The following is a 20,082-nucleotide window of genomic DNA, read 5'->3' as shown; positions in this document are numbered from 1 at the left end:
GTAAGTTTAGACAATTGGTCTTGGGCACAAGGCATTGAAGTGGTGAGATGTACTGTAGCAATTGTAAGAAGAGTGAGTGAGTGGTGAGATCCACACAAGGAACCTTATAGCACACTATTGACTAACATTACTCTTAACTAAAACTTTATCGTTGGTGGTTATATTTTAAAATTGGACCAATTCTTTTTGTGTTGTGTAGCTAATTAGAGGCATAAACTATTAAACAAAGACAATATTTGATGACAACTGGAGCATAAAATAGGTGATCAAATTCACTAAGTAGGAATTCCGAATTAAGGGTTGGGATCCCACATTCAAGAATGTCACATATCCCTAAGATAATTAAACCAAGACTTTTGGATTTTAAGGGTATCAAGGCCTCTAATAGCATCCAACCAATCCCGTGGTGCTTACAATCTCCTCCCCTCACATGCACCAGCTAATTTCAGGGATAAATCCCTGAGGGTGGCTCCTAAGGGGGATTTAAATGGATCGTGTGTGTGTTTCACCGTTCCATTTGGTTGAAAGCCAAATCTTAATATTATATTAATTGTCAATCTTAGGATTATAAATCTACAATTTAGAATATAAGTAAGGATTAGAGCCAATGTAGAATCTTCCAGTAGGGAGCTTATCAGGTGGAAGCAGGACTATCATGGCTCCGATATCAGCTGCAGTATCGGCTGTGTGATTGCCTTTGCCACGGGTCATTGAGGTTTGAGTGAATCCAGGGCAAAAACAATTCACGCTTAAACCATTTCCCTCGTAACGCTTTGCAAGAAGTCTTGAATACGCATTGAGTGCAAGTTTTGATACTGAGTAATCGGTCCAGACCATGGGCCACCCTTCCTCTTTCCATACACCGATCTTCACGTCTTCAAGGAACCGACTCACTACAAACTCAATACGCTCCTCCGATAGCTTTTCTTCATCTTCCAATATCCCTTTTACTATTGGGTTGCTCACCTTCTACATTCAAGAAACCAAGGTTTCTACAAGTCAACCAAAATTTATCATCAAAATCACCCATATATATATATATATATATAGAAGAAAGTGTTGTTAAACTTACATTTAATAAGCCCAACCGTGAGCTGATGTTAAGTATTCGACTTATGGAGTTGGATCGACGAAACAACGGTAGAAGGGATTGTGTTAGGAGCTTCGATCCATAGAAGTTAGTTTTGACAACGGTTTCAGCGTGCTCCACCGAATTCTCGTTTATCTCATTAAATGAGACTGCAGCATTGTTCACCTAAGGAGATTTTTCAATTAAAAAGGAAAAATTGTTTAGATTCGACATTGATCTTAAAACTCAACTGGATATGCGAAATGCACCTAGAAGTTACAAAAGTAATACCAAGGCAGATTTACCAAAACATGCACAACTTTTCGTTTATTTACCAAAACGGTACACTGTAGCAATTAATTTCGAAACGGTAAATTTACCATTTTCGGAATTAATTTTTTTACCAAAACGGTAAAAACAGTAAAATTTATTTTTTAATACCAAAAATGCCCTTTTTAATTTTTTGACTGAAATTACAAAAATAAAATTGATTTCGGTAAAAAAAAATTAAATACATATGATTGTTGGATTACCGAAAGAGAGTGAATCTTTTTAGTTGGATTTTTATTTTTTTAAGGTTAAAATTGTAAATATATATGTAAAACAAAAAAAGGGTATTTTCGGTATAAAAAAAATATTTTACTGTTGTTACCATTTTGGTAAAAAATATTAATTCCGAAAACAGTAAATTTACCTTTTTCGGAATTAATTGCTACAGTGTACCATTTTCAGAATTAATTTCGAAAACTCTACCGTTTTGGTAAATTATTCTATAATAAATCTAGAGAGCTTCTATTGCCACACCAACTTTTATTAATGGCATCCCAAGATATACTTTGGTGATTTACATATGAATTGGGGGTGTCATTAGCAAGAGTTGGTGTGGTAATAGAATCACTCTAACTATATTTTTTACTGATAAAGCCACGTCCCTCTACGTTTTCTTGAACATTTGAGAGAGTTAGGCTAATGTGACTTACTTAACTGCACTCCCACCCTTCTAATGGATGTTGGATTCTTACATAGATTGTCACATTAGCAAAATAACATCTCAGTCTTCTAAATTTCATGGCCTGCATTAGATTTTTTAAATAAATAAAAAAAAAAGAACAAAATTATTTGGATTCAATCCAACGGTTTGAAAATGGATGGCCTCAGAACTCCTAAATTTAAAATTAGAATCCAACAATGAAAAATCGTCCTTTATTTTTATTTTTTCTAAGTTCTTCAAGTTTTGTGCTCAGGAAACTTTGGCAAAGTATTTTTCCTTTTTAGATGCCATTGGGTTTTCAAACTCATGTCATATCTCCCTTGACCTAGGTCTACTTTCAATGACAAATAAAAAATAACTTAAATGTCCTCGCCTTCAACACTCTTGCCGCAAATCCTTTATTTTTCTCTCAAAAGCTGTCATCTTCGATCTCTACAGTAGATCAGATTTTGTTCATGAGGTTTGAAGGTTGAACGAGAGAAAGGATCTTAATGTTGAAGACTAAGGTTTTTTACTAGAGCTGGAGATGACGCCATTTTGGTCATTTTTCATGAGTATTTTGTAGAATACCCCAGTCAAGGGTGGTATGTCATCATTTTAAAACCCCAAGGGAGAATCTGAAATATTCATCAAAACGTGGCCTTTATTTTAGGATAGAATAAAGTAGAGATCCGTTGACTCCACAAGAATGGCTCATGAGAAATCACATGATCCCTACCGTATATATGTGAAAAAAAGAACCTCCCTTACTTTATCAAGTTCGTTACTCACCAAACCTTTACTTTAAGAGTCATGCTAGCTTGATAAGATTTTAAATCTTATTAAGTATTGTTGGGCCAACATGGATTATCAAATTGGCAATCTAACAAGTGTACTTCTACATTTCATGGAAAAAATCATATTAAAAAGAAAAAAATTCAAAGAAAAATCATTTTTAAAACATGATCTAAGGTGTTGAAAATGAATGACTACCAAATGCTCAAATTTAAGTCTAAAATTTAAATGTGAAAGCTTTCTTTTCAATTTTTTATTCAAAGTTCTTAGAATTTTATGCTTTATAATAAAAATGCAACAATTAAGTCTCTCGGGTAAATCTCTCAATAAAAAAATTCAATGACCAAGATTTATACTTATCTCCAAAATGTACATCTCAGAGATACATGTCTTGAGGAAAAATCTTAACTGATGGAACGGTTAGGATTATTTGTTTTTTCGTCGAATCATCAAATCCTGACCCATTAGTAAATCCCTTGAGAAATTGTGTTATAAGGTTTACCCCCACCAAAATGCAAGTTTAGGTTTACCACCTTGACCCAAAATCTAGGTCCCTTTTTATGTTTGATTGTACATGGAAAATAAGGTGAAAAATCAATTTCCATGCAAAATGATATTTTTCATGTGTTTGATTACTCATGTCCATGAAAATTCATTTTCCACCCCAATAAAAAAATTTACCAAAACATGGATTTCCATTTTCAGCCCATATTCAATCTCCAAAATATCTTCTTTCTCTCTACCATCACACTCAACCTTACCGTTGTCGTCGTCACTATCACCACCGTCATTGTTGTCACCACCATCGCTATTATTGTTGTCACCATCGTCGTCACTATTGTCTGTTACCTTCTCTCTCTCTCTCTCTTTTTTCCTTACCTTTGCCACTACAACCGCATCCTCCCCTCTTCTTCTTCACTTACCTCTGTCGATGTCGCCACCACCACCGCCACATCCTCATCTTCTTCTTTTTTTCTCTCTTATTTCTTCTAAAGAAGCATTAAACAATGGATTTAACTTTTTCATCATTTCCATTTTTTTATGGATTTTGAAATCCATGAATTTTGATTTTCCATGCAATCAAACATACAAGGGTGAAAATTTTAATTCTATTCAAATTTTGATTAATAATTCAAGGAAGAGTGTGTATAAATTAAAAAGAAAAATTTCAAATTTCACTTAGAGGTCATAAAAAAAAATAAAAAAGGACGTGGACTTTATATGAAGGGGTAAAAAGGGTATCGTCAATTTGGAGAGGGGGTAATTTACTGTGCAGAACGAGTTAATGAGTCACATGGGGTCAAAATCCTTACGAGAACGTCCAACGCTCCATATGCTTCGCGGAACCCCGAAACAAAGGCATGGATAGAAGATGAGTCCATCAGATCAAGACGAAAAAATTCCACGTGGAGACCTCGAGATCTGAGTGAGTCAACAGCGTTGTGGCCCCTCGACACATCTCTACAAGTAAGGATGACGGTCAACCCTAGCTCTGCCAACCTCTTAACCAAAGCAAACCCAATCCCTTTGTTTCCTCCAGTAACCACTACAACTGTCTCCTTTGACCACCATCGACCCAACACCACCCCACCCATCATGTTAGAAGAGAGAGAGAGAGAGAGAGAGAGATGGCACTTCACCTGGTTGAGGAGGAAGAAACGTCAAGTTCCTTTGAACCCATTGAAGAAATGCTAAACAAGTTGGTGAGAGAAGCTGAGAAACAGATCCCATTTATATACAAGTTTTGAAAACACCAAGCCAAGTGTTGTGGTAGCTTTCAACGTTTTAAAACTACTTAACAAAAACAAAAAAGAAAAAACTGACTTTATGAGTTAATTGATGTCTTTTGAGTCAACTCGATGACTCTTGAGTCGACTCAATATGTATGGAAAAAGCTTATATAACTCCTGAATTTAAATTTACTGTTTTGATAATGACATTTGATTCCCATCAACTTTTCATGTGGTTAGCAATGGTGTGATGGACTCATTTGAGTAATGTTGATCATCTTGGGACGAAATTCATGTGAGCTAGTAAATATAAATTAAATTAAATTTTAATTTTTAAAATATAGAATCATATCTATTTGTTGCCTTTGATTGGTGGATCAATTATTGATGGATCAAAATGTGTCAATTGACATTGTAACTAGCTGGGCCATATTTTGTCACCCTCGTTCGCTAATCCAATTTCTCCAACATACAAACATGGTTCAATAGAAGAAACGTTCGTCACTTTCCCATACATGTCGGATGACAGAGCTGTTGGGGTTTGGGGACCGATTCAAGAAAACAAAACAGCAAGCGTACTACACTTAGCTGGACGGAGTCTATGATACAATTGTTGAATTACCAATTCATGAACTCACTGAGTTTCCAACTTGATTGGGTGAATGGATCCTTTTTGAGTTGCTACTGAGCCACCTCAAAATTCCATGACGTTGAGTCGACTCAAACATGTTTAGAGGTGAGGGTGAAGTTCAATTCTCATTAAAATACATGAGAAGGTAGAAGGTTTCCTCATTAAACATATAAACTTAGGCCATGTGGTTTTAAGACCAGTGACCACCTTAATTTAATAGCTATAGCACTACGTCACAAACTGTTAAAAACGACTAAATAATGCGGGAATCACATTGTATTATTGTATAGATCCATTCTCATATAAAACTTGAGCATGGAGAATCACAGTGTATTATTGTATACAATAATGCATAGGCCCATTTAAGTTATCATTAAAAAATATAATTTTTTTTTGCAAGACTAAAGATATATTAAGAACAAGCAGGATGTAATGTGGGGTCCTGTTTTAGAGTCAACCCATCGAGGTTTGTCAATATATGGGTCGGAGCAAATACTAAATTTGATCCATCTTGATCTAATAAATTTGGATTTAGATCAATGAATCAGATTTCAACGAGGATACAATCCAGTGATCTTTTGGATTAGTTTTGGATCAATCATGTACCGATCTGATAGAGTCTCTGTTCAATAAAATGTAAAAAATTATCCCTCCAACAAAGGAGAGGTCTTGAGTACAAACCCCCTTGTTGGCCACCCATAGGGTTTTTTCATTGCTTATTTGGTTTATGTGGCTTGTGGGGTATTGTATGCACCCGAGGATTTAGGTGAGATATGGTGCTTTAAGAGGCCAGTTGCATCGTCCCTACTATTTGGGCCTACAGGTCTAGAACCTTCCTAATGCAGATGCCTTCACCATATTTGGGCTTCACTCGACTCTTTTCACACTTGAAATATGAACGTGAGACTCATGGTAGGATATGTTATAGATAAACTCTACCTTTTTCATTTTGATCTTCTGGGACAAACCCTAGTCTATGGATAACTCTTAATTCACTTTTTCCAATAACCTAGGAATAGGAGACCTATGCTAGGCTTTAATCTCACCAGCATAGCTCATCCACTCTCATTGTTTGCACCTCAATCCAGACTTTCAGATATCCATGACACCTCCCATGATCAAGTCCTTTTATTGATTGCTTATTACAAGTCACTTGACCAATCCACGTCCTCAAATCCCTTGATTCAAATTCGATTCAAGAACAAAACCCTCCAACGTCTTCTCGTTAGGAAGAAAGAAAGAGAAATTATATAAATTATATTATGTATTTAGTTTAAATATATTATTTAAGTAATAATCAAATCGATTTGATTGATCTAAACCTGACCCGAATACTATCCAATTAGTTTGGATCCTAATATTGAGATCCGACAAAATAAAATAAAAACTTCTCCATCCAAGGTTCAATCCAATTCTTGTGTACAATCTAATCCTTATCATATTGATCCCAGATCAGCCCAATCAAATGAATGCGATCCTAACTTTGGATTAGATGGCCGTACATGAAGGGTAAGAATCAAGAGAAAGGTACATTTATTTAAGAAATTATTAAAATGGTATGGGCAACCTGAATCATTGTTCAAATATACTATCTAAATGAGGTCAAAAGTCAAAGTTGATAACAATATTTTCTAACAGAGTTTTGGGAATAGCCATGTTGCTTACAGGTTATGAAATTTTAAAATATTGGTTATAATTGTGTACTAATGGTGCCCACCAAAGTTTTAAAACTAGAGTCGGATATCCATCAGGTGAGTTAACTTGGTGAGTTATGAGTCTATTAAACCAAGTCAAGAATGTAGGGCTGTCAGATTACCTCACCTTTATAATATGAATATAGCCGTAACTTAAAATATAATGACCACACATCATCCTATTATAATATATAACCACCAAAAGAAATTATTACTTTATAAAAGCTATAACCACAAGACTTAATTAGGAAATTTTGAAGCACCCCTCCTGATTTTGGTGAAACTTAGGGATACCCGTATTTTTCAAAGACTTGTACTGATTGGCCCCCACATGTTCTTAAAACGCATCCCAATTAAAAAATACCTAATGAATCCTTTTATTTGTTTCTTATTGAACCCAAGTTGTCGAGTGAGTTCATTTTTTCTCTGCAACCTGTTATCGATTGGGGTGTATTTGAGAAAAATAATGATCTTTTGACACCCCCCCTTAGACATACTCTCCCTGACGTGGCATGTGCTAGAATCATAGTTTTTTTTTTCTCAAGATAGACAACGACACATATTTATGGGAATGAACAATTGTGTATTCTGAGGAAAAAATATATGGTTCTAGCACTTGTCACGTCAGAGAACGTGTTAGAGGGGGTATTAGAAAATCACTGACTCATTTAAGAAATGAGGGGACAATGAGTATGGGTCTTTTTCACATTGAGAACACACCCTTTGAAGTTGTCTTCTAGAAAATACTAACATAAAATGATTAAAATGCTCCTACCTTCTACCTTTGCCAAAGACATTGATTTTTTCAATAAATAAATAAATAATAGTTTGAAACTTCTTAAGTGTGAGAGATAGTCTCACATTGCTTGAGTATCATGATCGTGTGCTATATATTAACCTAGGGCAATCCTCACCTTACAAGTTGATTTTGTGAGAATGACTTAGGTCGATGGGCTTCTACATGGTATTAGAGTGGGTAACCATTTACATGTAAGAGATACGTTACACATGAGGGGGAGTGTGGGCAATAGTCCCACATCGCCTAGGTATCATGACCGTGGGCTTTATATTAACCTGGGTCAATCCTCATCTTACAAACGTTTTTGTGAGGATGAGTTAGGCGTATGGGCTTCTACACTAAGGTAATTTGTTTTCCACTTTTCGACCTAAAGATTCTATGGTCTTCAACTTTCGAAGTTCAAACCACTAGAACAAGATATGATTTTGGGGAAAGTTGAAGATAATAAATTTTTAGGAAGAAAAATCAAGAGTTTTTACCAAGAGGTTGAAGATGATGGATTAAAAACAAGCTTGAAGAGGATCATAAGTTGACATTTATCTTAGAGATTGATGATAATGATTTTGGAAAAACAAATCAATTTTGTCACAAGGATGAAAAAGAGGGCCTTTTTGGCTATTTTATGTTATTCACTTATGAAAACTGAACTCAATGGGGGTATGTCACCAGTATGAAAACACAAGACGGTATATCCAATTTTCATCCTTTGAGGCTTTGGTGGTGGTTGTTCTTAAAATACTTTTTAAAATTTTTAAAATGTGAAAAAGGGTGTATATAACCATATTATATTGGCGCAGGGGTAAAACTGTCCAGAAAAATATTAAATTGATATATACATATATAATTCTTATGGGAACACACTAAACAACGCATTTTTTTTCTTTTTTTAAAAAAAATTAATTAAGTGAATTAATTATTTATGTTTATGCTTGCATGCTTGGCATCCACATGACTAAATAATTCCCAAGGCATGCCCCAAAAGGTGGAAAAGGGCTTCTACCTTAGACTAACTCAATTACTTTACCTTCATCAATTTTGTTTTCAGATAGTTCTTGTTGCGTCTTTTATCTTCTCTTGTTTTGTTTATGTGCATGTTTGTTAGGGTTAAGACATAGGGGATTAAGTAGAAAAAACTAGAATAAAACATTGATCGACTTCATTGCTGCTTTTTTTTTTGCAAATCACAACGAATAGTTGATCTCTATCCATCTTGACAATTTCCCTCCCCTTTGATATTCTTTCTAGTCTCGAAATGAGAATCCAGCTAGCATGATTTAATTTTATTAAAGGCTATCAAGTATTAGGTATAAGGAAGCTGTACCTTTGTAGCACATGTTTCACGTAGTATCTTGTATCATTCTCTCCAAGGATGAGAGAGAGACATAATTTGAAAAAATAACATCGCAGCACTCTCATGTTAATGGTTTAGATTTAAATTTTTTTAAAGATTTTTTTGGCCAGATCCACGTCTTTAAAAATGAACGATTACTGAACTCTCAATTTTTTAAGGGTGGGATTTTACTCTAGTGCTGACGTGGTATTCAAGGTGCTACATGAATCTAGCATTACATAGGATCCACTTCCCATGAATAACTCCTTTGAATTTTCAAATATGAATTGGCAAATGTTAGTTTCTAAGTTAATATGTTAAATCCTTGTTTTTTTCAAGTTAATTTGAAGATCAATCACCAGAAAATTCCATCTTGTTGATAAGTTCCATTGATCCATCAAAGTCTTATTGATATAAAGGAACAAAGCAAAGTATAATATTTATTTTATTGTCTTTATGGGGTAAAATCTATTCACCATGGTCGGTCATGATACCTATAAACTATTTAATGGGAAGACTAAATAAAACATAATTTTGCTTTTATAAAACTTTTTAGTTAATTTAAGTGGATTAATTAGTGTTTATCCTAGCATGCTTAGCATTCACTGGATTAAATAGTTCTAAACTCTAGAAGCATGCCTAAAAAGTTCGAAAAAGGGCTTCTAACATAAACTAACCAACTCCCTACTTTAACACTAATTCATATTGCTCTTACTTCTTCTTATTTTCTTGTTTTTTTATAAACAATATGCTTTTTGGGGTTAGGAGAGTAGGGCCGGGATTAGGTGGAAAAATCCGAATAAAATATGAAACTTCCACGTTGCTACCCTCATAACTATAAATGACAATCATCATGTTAATTAAAGCATCAGATCACAAGCGATTTAACAGTGTTATTTTGATTAATGGTTAGTAATTAGTAGGTGAACGGCGGATTCCAATTCCTCGTAATTTAACCAACTAGCAAGCTTGCAGCTTTAAGTGAAAGAATTTAAGATGCTACAATTATTTGAAATGAGAAATAATAATCCCTACTTAGTCGTTATCTTAAGTACACTAAAATATTATTGAGATCGACAGCTACAATTGTAATTATCGATCTTGACAATTGAACAAAAAAAATAGAACGTACGTTCTACAATTGTAATTAACATGAATCGTCGATATCAACGATTGTAATCATCAGGATTAAAGATTAAAGCATTGACCTCGACAATAAAAACGTTGATCTCAATGATTTGAAATACCAGTCTCGACTATCTTACATATTTACTTTTCTTTATTTTGTAGTATGTGTCTCGTTTTCTATTTTTTTTTTTCCAAATATAAGTTAAGCAATTTTTATATAAAAATGAGATGATGCGTATGTTATTGTTTTTAGAGCTCTTCTATTGTCACACCAACTTTTACTAACCCCACCCCAAGATGTGTGTTAATTCTTGGGAAAATATTTTAAAAAATAATAATTATTATGAAATTATCAAAAAAGTAATAAATTGGCGGTTGGACTGTCGATTTTCAGTGATAAATACTTAAATGGACCAAAATAACCTTTTGTCCACGAAAACATGCGGTTTGATCAGCGGATTTTCATAAAACTGATAGAACAACATTTTTTGTACCATTGAAAGATGGAAATTGATTTCGGCGTAGATCATTGGGATATCCTCGTTAAGGGATGGTGACCCTTCTCTTTGAAATTACATTTTTTTTTTTAACAAAGAGATAGACTTTTAGATAAGAGGGGATAAATAGAAAGGGGAAATAGATGGGATAAGAAGAGAAAATATTTACATTCCTAATTGAAAATTTTATGAGGGCTTGAGGATTGGATTTAGTAGTGAGTTTGGGATTAGAATTATGGTTGGATTGAGCTTAAGAGTGGGTTTGAGCTTCAGAGTCGGAATTGAGCTTCCTGACTAGGCCCATAGGCCTTGATCTTTAGTGGTGGGCTCTTGAGTCTTGTTTGTTTTCCCTTTTGGCCGAAGCCTTTCTCCATATGTTTCTTTGATCTCTCGGGCTTGATCAAGGCAAAAAATGAGGTGTCTACAATAATGTTTCACATGCCATGCTATATCTCGCTCCATTCGAGACCAATACAAGTTTTCTCAAATTATCCCTGTCAAAATGTCCAGTCAATCCTCCTTTATGAGCTTTTTTTTTTAATGATTGGGGACCTTCTGAAATGCACAAATTTTTGAGAATTTGATCCGCTTTACCAACCATGAAAAGTAATTAGGAGTTTTGGCCAAATATGATTCAACAAAAAAAGGATGTAGACTCCTTAAGATCCACATCCTATCTATATCTCTCATTTTTTAAAACCAAAAACAAAATATAATTCTTTCATAAATCCAAAGCATCCATCATAAAATGGTAAGCAAGGTTTGTTGTCCTGTTAAGACGTGCGTTTTTTTTAACTTTTTGAGATCTAAAGTGAATGGTAAGAAGGCATTGCTTGTTATCAGACCCAAAGAAAGGCAAACGGTGAACAATTCATCTTTGAATTCAACATCTGATGACACATTACAAGTAGGGGGAAAAATGGTCACTATGTGAAAAAAGAGGTAAATTTGACACTAAGGTCCGTCAAATTTGATTAAATCCAAGCAAATTCTTAACCATTATCCATACTCAAGGTCCTTTGATCTACACCATTGATTGGTAATTGGTACGAGCAACATTAACTATCAAGACTTGGGAATGATGGCAACAAATTGTGGTAAAGGAATGATACTTGCACTTCTCTTTAAAAAAAGTTGGTTGCTTTACTTCTTTCTGCTTTTTCTTTGGGACTAAATTTCTTGTTGGATGATCTTAGAGATGCATATAATGTGATCTCAAGAGTCATTTCTAAGTTAAAGATATGTTTCAAATAGAATGTCTCACCATCTTTCCTTCTAACTTGCCTTACGATGCTTAGACTTAAGGATGAAAAAATTCAATGGTGAGAAATTGTTGGAAAATCGATAATTGTCATTAAGAAAAAGTGAGTGAAAAAAATAGCGAAAACTCTTGGATTTCGAGAAGAATGTATCAAATGATAGTGTACCTGGTAAGAGTTATGTAATTACGGATGCAAAAGTTCGAAGAATGATATATAAATCATCAATTTAGTGTCAAATTAGGCAGTTGTTTACAAATCTCACATTTTTTTTTTTCGAATATAACCAAAATTCCCCTGTAGTACCAGGCACTTATGTCCTAAACAAAATCTTTCGAAACACATGAAATAATCGTTTTAAAAAAATATTGTGAAAAATAATGGAAAGTTAGTCTTAACCTCTGTAAAATTGGTGAAATTAGGGATACCTCCCGTGAAATGCAAGATGAGGTATGCCCCCTTGACTTTTGTTGACTTGGTCAAACTATTAACAAAAATAGTTTTACGTTAACTAAGACCGACAAATGTCTCCAATACCCTTACGTATGTGCAATTACCAAACTACTATCGATTCACATGTGTTTTAAGTGAAATAATTAAAATTTTAAAGCATTTACAACCGTTAGATCAATGAATTTAATCCATCAATTTGGACTTTATCTTCTTTAGAGATGAAACTAAGGTTTCCTTTATGCTCAAATTTGGCACTCATCCTTAATTTTTCTAGTGAGATTTAATACCCCATGTACATTTTTCAAAATTTTGGATGAGAAGTCTCAAACGTATCGAAAAACTCGTTCGAGACTACTCGGTATCTAGCATGGAAGAGACGAGACGGGAAACCCAGCTTTTGAAACCATGCAGCTGGACTGACTTTGTTGGACACTAGCTTGAACGACGGGCCTACATTACGATGTATAGAGAACCGTTGATTTTTTAAATTGTATCTCGAGAAAAATCTATGATTATCTGTACACTGCCACGTCAGTGAAGTGTCCACCGTCATACAGTCCACCATGAGTTCATGAGGGACAAAAACACAAAAGACGAAATCAATAAGTAAGTGAAAAGATTACACGAAGAAGAGATGATGTAAAGCGAAAACCGCTGTTTTTTGCAGCGGATTTCCCGGGAAGGTATTTTTTTACGATTAAGATTTATCAAATAGCCCTTTCTTCTTTTTAAATTACCAAATCTACCAATTTATTTAAATTATATTTTATTCAATTTTGTTCTTTTATGGCTTTCATCTTGTATATGTGGGAGCTAGTGTCGCTTACCTTCAACGCACGTATTCTCTCTGTACTCCACTGTGGACCTCAAAAAAAAAAAAAAAGCCTTTTAATTTAATTAATAAAAATAAAAATAATATTTTATATTTGATTGAGAGTCATCCACAACTTTAGGAGAAAAAGATAAAGAAATATAGATAAAATATTAAATGATATTTTTGGTGAACGTGGCAGGTCAGGATTGGATAGATGTATTATTGGAGGGTAACTGGTACAACCGGCTATAACCAGTTAGATTAGTCGTAATCGTTTGGGTTTGTTGAGGTTTCCATAATAGGAAAATGAGGTTGGGAAGGGTTTTTAAGGTAGAAGGTTTCCCTAAGGGGAAAGGATCTACGTGGGGGGTGGGGGGGGTGGGGACAGACTCGACATTCCCGTGTTTCTTGCTTTGTCTTTGGAGGAGAATTTGACGGTGGTGATTACTTTGATTTGATTTGATTGGTGAGAGATGGTTTGTTTATGGGGTTGACAAGACTTGTCTGCCATTATGCTCAAAAATATTTGCATATCAGATGAAAAGAGGATTCCTCAAACCATTTTGAAGCCAGGTGTGTATTTTTGAAGTATATTGGCTATCCCTTTGTAGAGATCAATGAAAGTCTCTCTCTCTCTCTCTCTCTCTCTCTTCTTCTTTTTCTTTTTCTTGTTCTTCTTTCTTTTTATTGCTTCATTCGAGTGGGTTTGTTGTGGATATTATATGGAATCTCTACAGTTTATTAATTTAAGATTGACCTATTTGATTTTTTCGTAATAAGATTTTTATTTTTTATTTTTTTTGGTTGGAGGTGATAATGTCATTAAGAATGACTTCAAGGTTGGGAGGAGAAAATTCTTAGATCTGAAACTTTAATTGGAGATTGACCTGTTTCATTTCTTCGTAACAAGGTTTCGATTTTCAGTTCGAGGTGATACCGCCATTAACTCAGACTTCAAGGTTGGGAGGAGAAAACCCTTAGATTTGAAACTTCAATAAGAGAAAGAGATGTGATGTAGTACAATGTTCCTTTACTATCGCAACAAACGTGGCACATTTTGTTTTGATTTAAAGCACATAGGGCTGTGTGCAAGACTAGTTCAAGATCCCAATGTATTTTAAAAACTAACAAATTTTGCCACGTAGACACTATGTTGGAACTGGACTCTTGGGAAATAAGTCAAGTTGAGATTACATATTTCTATGAGGTTGTACTAATTAAATGAGAGTATTATTGTAATTTCATGTTCGTTTTAAATAGAACACTGTTTTATTTAATAATTTGACTAAGTCAATGAAAGTCAAGGGAGGCAGATGTCATCTTTCATTTTGCATGGGAGGGGGTATCTCTAATTTTGCCAATTTTATAAGGGGGTAAGGTTAAATTTCCCAAAAAATAATTTTAGAAAGTCAGAAACCTTAAGAAATTTTCTCAGATTAAAAAAAATTCCATCCCGTGGACATTCTCCCCTCACCAAAGCAATCTATCTTTTCAAAAAATCCTTGACCTTGGACAATTTGATCCCAAATTAGATCGATACCCCTATTAAGTATTCAATTTACAACCTACCCACCAACTTCTTGCTCTTGACTAACATATCGTCGACATAGACCTCCCTGGTGTCCCAAGCACATCTTAAATTTTTTTGGTCATCATCCTATGTTAAGTGGTTAATAATGCATTCTTCAATTTGAACGACATTACTTAAAGTAGAACATTCCTTTCTCTTTGGTAAATGCCGACTTCTCTTGATTTTATAATGCCAACGAGATCTAGTTATCTATCAAATGCTTATTCATTAACAACAACCTTTACTTGTCGATCGAATCTTGATAGGGGAAAATTGTCTTTCAGATATACTTTATTTGTGATGGTATAGTCAATGCAAACCCCTTACTTTCCCATCCTTCTTTGGTACCACAATAATGTTTACTATCCACTGGGGGATACCTTCCCGAATGAATCTGATTCTAAGCAACTTTTTGATTTCCTTATTAACTGTAGGAGTTACGGTTGTTTGCACATACTACTTCGGTGAGTATTTGAGTTATTCTCTCAGGTTGAGTTACAAAATTAGCACTCATGGTTTTGAATTGAAATAATAACTACTTATATCTTGCTATACATAATCAATATCTCATTCTCAATTTTTTGAGGGGATGGAATCACGTTTACCAAATTTAAACGTCAGTAAATACATATAACAGAGAAAACTAGAAATATAGACAATCAAAGAAGTTCCGTGTCACAACCCCAAATTTTTGTACCTTGACTCCTTATTTGAATGATTCTAGATATATCGTTTAGTAGTGATTCACAATTCTTGAGAATTAAATACCAAGCCTTACATTCATTACAATAGAGAATTACAAGATCTTTAAACAACAACAGATCCTCTATTACAAACACAAAATATTGAAATATAACTAGGGTCTTTGTCACATCATTGCATCTTCTACTCCAAATCCATGAATTCTACCTCTTCCTCATCTGTTGATGTAAAATGTCAGTAAGTAGTGAACCCTTAACAAGAGATAATCCACAATTCCAAATTACAAGTTATAATAGAACGATTTCGTTATATTACCTATACATTCCAGTACATATGATATGTTTAAAAAAAAAAAAATCTTACAGAAGGAGACAGAGGTCAAGAGACATATCATCAATTTGAAACTTAGGGGCCTTTTCCAATATTTAACAAAACATGAATGGGGTTGTCTAAATAGGTTGCCTTCAAGAAGAGACCGAGCTCAAGGGCATGTCAAATGGAGAAGATCTTCTATAGCTTTTTTAAACCATTGAGGGGTGCGCAACATTATCAAGTTGGTTACGTCTAGCCGTTTAAATTTAGAAGTTTATTGACCGTCAATTTTTAAATACTTGATTAGAGAGTGAAAAAAGTTTTATTTATTTATTTTTGTTTTAAATACGATGGTCCATGGGCTGTAGAACAAGAGCTACAGAGGACCCACTCCCCACTCTGCTTAAATATGATGTTCTAGGGGTATTTCTATTCTGAAAAAAAAAAAAAAAACAGATGAGGAAGAGTAGATACAGACGAAAGCTAAAGTGATCTCGATTCTTAACTATGGCTAAAGCTAAAATTAATGTATCAAAATGTTGAAAAATCAATATGTATTGGCCCATACATTCTAATGCGATACAATATTTTGAAACATGACTAAAACTATATTTACATAATAAAACAATGAGGAAAATCTATTTTTTTTTTTTACTTTAATAAATAAAAGGAAAAAAAGATATACCTTTATTGTCTTTAGAATCCCATGAAGTTCAAGCATGCTCTTGAATTTCACAATCTTCCGCTACCTGAAGAGCAATATGTGTGGCTGCATTGCTTTCCAATTGTTCAATACGGTGAGCATCTCTGGAATGACCATGAGGGGTTATTAAGCTAGTGATGCCAGTTCCAATAGGAAATGACCAATGAACTTTTTCCTCAAATGGTGCAACCTTGCTTAGTAATTTCAAGGCAAAACTTGCTCTTTCTTTGCTTTGTTCATTGGGGCTCTCAACAATATGCTTCAGTATAGCATGTGAGAGTTGAGAGAAGAAAAACTGTAACATATCCACAAATAGTTGTTCGATGTGACCGTATAACTCATTTATTGATGCGCACGGTCGGCACTTGATGATAAATTCATTGATGGCATGTACATCATCACGTACAACAAAATTTATCGTTTCCGGTTCCAATACTGATATTCCTTCAATAGTCCCAAGTGTATCATCTAATACTTTCAATTGAGATTGAGATTGAAACCCTCCACCCATAGATCTCATAACAACTTCAGAACAATGATTCTTTACCGACGATTTAATGCATTTATTATACTTGAACAAAATTTTTGCCATCATCCATTTAACTTTGTTACGGAGATTTGCGGCATTCATTTTCTTGTCAATGAAATAAATGATTTCAAAGGCTTCATCTAAAGTGTGAACTAGAGAAGAACTGAGGGAATCCGGAAGTGAAACAATGGCCAGTCTTACAAGGAGCACAACTGAAAGACAAGATATTCGATTCTCTGATGAAACTCGAAGCTTGTTAGAAAGTGACTCTTGAGATGTACTTGTTTTGCAAAAGAGTTGAAACATATGAGTTGGAAAATCGACTTTATATTTCTCCATCAACCTCTTCATATCTTCTTCACTTTTCTTCTGTATCCACCTAATCAATGTTGTCTCATGCAAATATAGTTGTTCACTCACTAAATCTGTGGTCTCACCAATTTTTCGTTTAATAAAGCATTTTTTAGTGCCTCACATCACATATGCTGCCCACTTAGTCAAGTAAAAAGGTAATGCAGTTACAAATACGGTCTCAAAAGACCAAACAATAATGCAAAATTTGATACTCGAAGTAAATCTTAAGCCTTTTAGCCTAGATATAATATAGATATACCGTTTATTTGGTCCTCTAACTTTATATTCTTCTTCAAGGTCAGTGTTACTCACCACAGTATGCCATCTAAAGCCAATTGCTATACAACCTACTGTGATGGTAAGAAACTGAGTGACAACCACCATCCATATTGACCATTTATAATCCGAAACTCCATAACCAAACTCCATCTTATTGTTAAGAACAAGGGATCTAATTGCGGCTTGTAACAGAACCACCGTGCAAATTAGGGGTATTATGCACATAGTCCTACCAGGTGGGGAATCAGTGAGAAACAATTGAGGGTTGTTTCCATAACTAGACACATAAAAATACTTAATTCGATGAATCATGCAGTGGTTCTCCAAACTTTGAGGGTCAGTACCCTTTTCAAGTTGCTCTTTTATATCATCAAGGAAAACATCAGAACCAAAACGAAGTCTAAAAGTAGAATCCCATAATGCAATTAGCAAAAGCGCCATAAAAGACAAGATAATCACATGTTCTACAATGAACGCGAAGATCACCCTAGTGGCCATTTGAATACTAATATTGACAATAACGGCTATTACAAAGATGGTCAGGGAGGCCATATTGGAAAAGCGTTCATAAGGACTCTGAGCTCCAAGTGAAGGAAAGAAAAAACCCATGGAGATACATATTAAGACAGTGCCAGTAAGTTTAGATATTTGATCATGAGCAGAAGGCATTGATGTAGTGAGATCTACTGGGAGTTTGGTAGCTATTGAAAGAAGGGTGAGCGCAAGGGAATTAAGTGAGAAAAATCGACAAGGTATCCATGGCTTCCTACAACGTAATCCATGCAACAGATCAAAATTCATAAATAGAAAAAATACCAAGGTGGCAGCAGCTGTATATAAGCCAATCAAAGGAATTGGAGAAGAATAGTTGTGATCATTGGATGTTACATTCAAAGATGAATGATTCTCCATTTGCCTTTCTTTTGGTCGAACAAGCAAGTCGTCTTCTTCTTTTAACACATATAACAAGGACTATCCTATGAACCTTCCTACTCACTCAACGAACATAGCATTTCATTATATATTTTATTTAGAATCAATATTAAAGATTAATCCCTAAGTTTTCAAAGTGATGCCATTTCCCTTGACCTAGGTCTTGTATCACGGACAAAATGAAGATGACGTAAATGGCCTTGTCTACAATCTCAAGCCAACGAGATCTAGCTATATATCGAATGTATCTTATTCTAAGCAACTTTCTGATTTGCTTAGTAACTGCTGGAGCTATTCTGTTAGGTTGAGTTACAAAATCAGCACTCATAGCTTTGAATTGAAATAATAAAAACTTATATCTTGCTATTCATTATCAATATCTCGTTCTCATTTTTTTGAGGGGATGGAATCACGTTTACCAAATTTAATCGTCAATAAATATTATATAGCAGGATTAACTGTCAAGACTTGGGAATGATGACAACGCATCGTGGTAAAGGAATGATACTTGCACTTCTCATTGAAAAAAGTTAGTAGCTTTACTTTTTCTGCTTTTTCTTTGGGACTAAATTTCTTGTTGGATGATCTTAGAGATGCATATAATGTGATCTCAAGAGTCATTTCTAAGTTAAAGATATGTTCCAAACTTCAGAGTTGCTCTATCCTAAAGAAGTATCTATCCAAAAATTTAAAAAGACGCCCGATAAAATAGAATGTCTCACCATCTTTCAATTCCTTCTAACTTGCCTTATGATGCTTAGACTTAAGGATGAAAAAAATTCAATGGTGAGAAATTGTTGGAAAATTGGTAATTGTCATTAAGAAAAAGTGAGTGAAAAAAAATAGAGACAACTCTTGGATTTGGAGTAGAATGTATCACAATGAACCACAGGGGTACTCCTATTGGTAAGTCGCACCAAACTTTGCAAGAAGTATAGTAACTATAATAAAAATAGTTAAAATCATAAGAATACTGTATAAATCATCAATTTAGTGTCTAACTAGACATTTTTTTACAAATCTTGCATTTTTTTCAAATATACCGAAATTTCCCTATAAAACTACTAGGCTCCTATGTCCTTACCAAAATCTTTTAAAATACATGAAACAATCATTTTGATAAGAATCTTGTGAAAAATACGGGAAATATAGTATTACTCCCTATAAAATTGGAGAAATTAGGGATACCCCCCGTGAATTGCAAGATGAGGTCTACCTCCCTTGGCTTCTGTTTACTTGGTCAAACCGTTAACAAAAAATAGTTCTATGTTAACTAAGATCGATAAATCTCTCAAATACCCTCAGGTACGTGCAATGACCAAACTACCCTCGATTCAGATGTGTTTTAAGTGAAAGAATTAAAAATTTAAAACATTTACAACTATTAGATCAAATGAATGTAATCCATCTATCACTACCTCAAAAAAGGTAAAATTCGCTACTTTTACGGCATTAAACTCGGCAGTCCAAGTTTCACGTTTATTTGGGCCAGCCCAATACTTGTAGTACTTAAGCCCAAGAAAATAATTTG

The 20,082-nt window shown here is 34.3% G+C and overlaps 1 protein-coding gene across 1 annotated transcript; it reads right to left on the bottom strand.

The window, feature by feature from the left end:
• On the bottom strand, positions 1-4,488 carry LOC147382184 (salutaridine reductase-like). Its single transcript, XM_086428642.1, has 3 exons — positions 4,148-4,488; positions 1,073-1,255; positions 1-969 (listed from the first exon to the last, which is right to left on the bottom strand). The coding sequence occupies exons 1-3, from the start codon at positions 4,430-4,432 to the stop codon at positions 574-576; spliced, it is 864 nt and encodes a 287-aa protein (XP_086284768.1). The 5' UTR covers positions 4,433-4,488; the 3' UTR covers positions 1-573.
• Between the last annotated feature and the right edge of the window lie 15,594 nt (positions 4,489-20,082).

This window comes from Akebia trifoliata, chromosome 16 (genome assembly GCF_017979445.1).
Source record: "Akebia trifoliata isolate Shusen 1 chromosome 16, ASM1797944v1, whole genome shotgun sequence".
NCBI classification, from domain to species: domain Eukaryota; kingdom Viridiplantae; phylum Streptophyta; class Magnoliopsida; order Ranunculales; family Lardizabalaceae; genus Akebia; species Akebia trifoliata.
The sequence above is the reverse complement of the archived record's forward strand: the minus strand, read 5'-3'. Positions and strand labels throughout refer to the sequence as shown.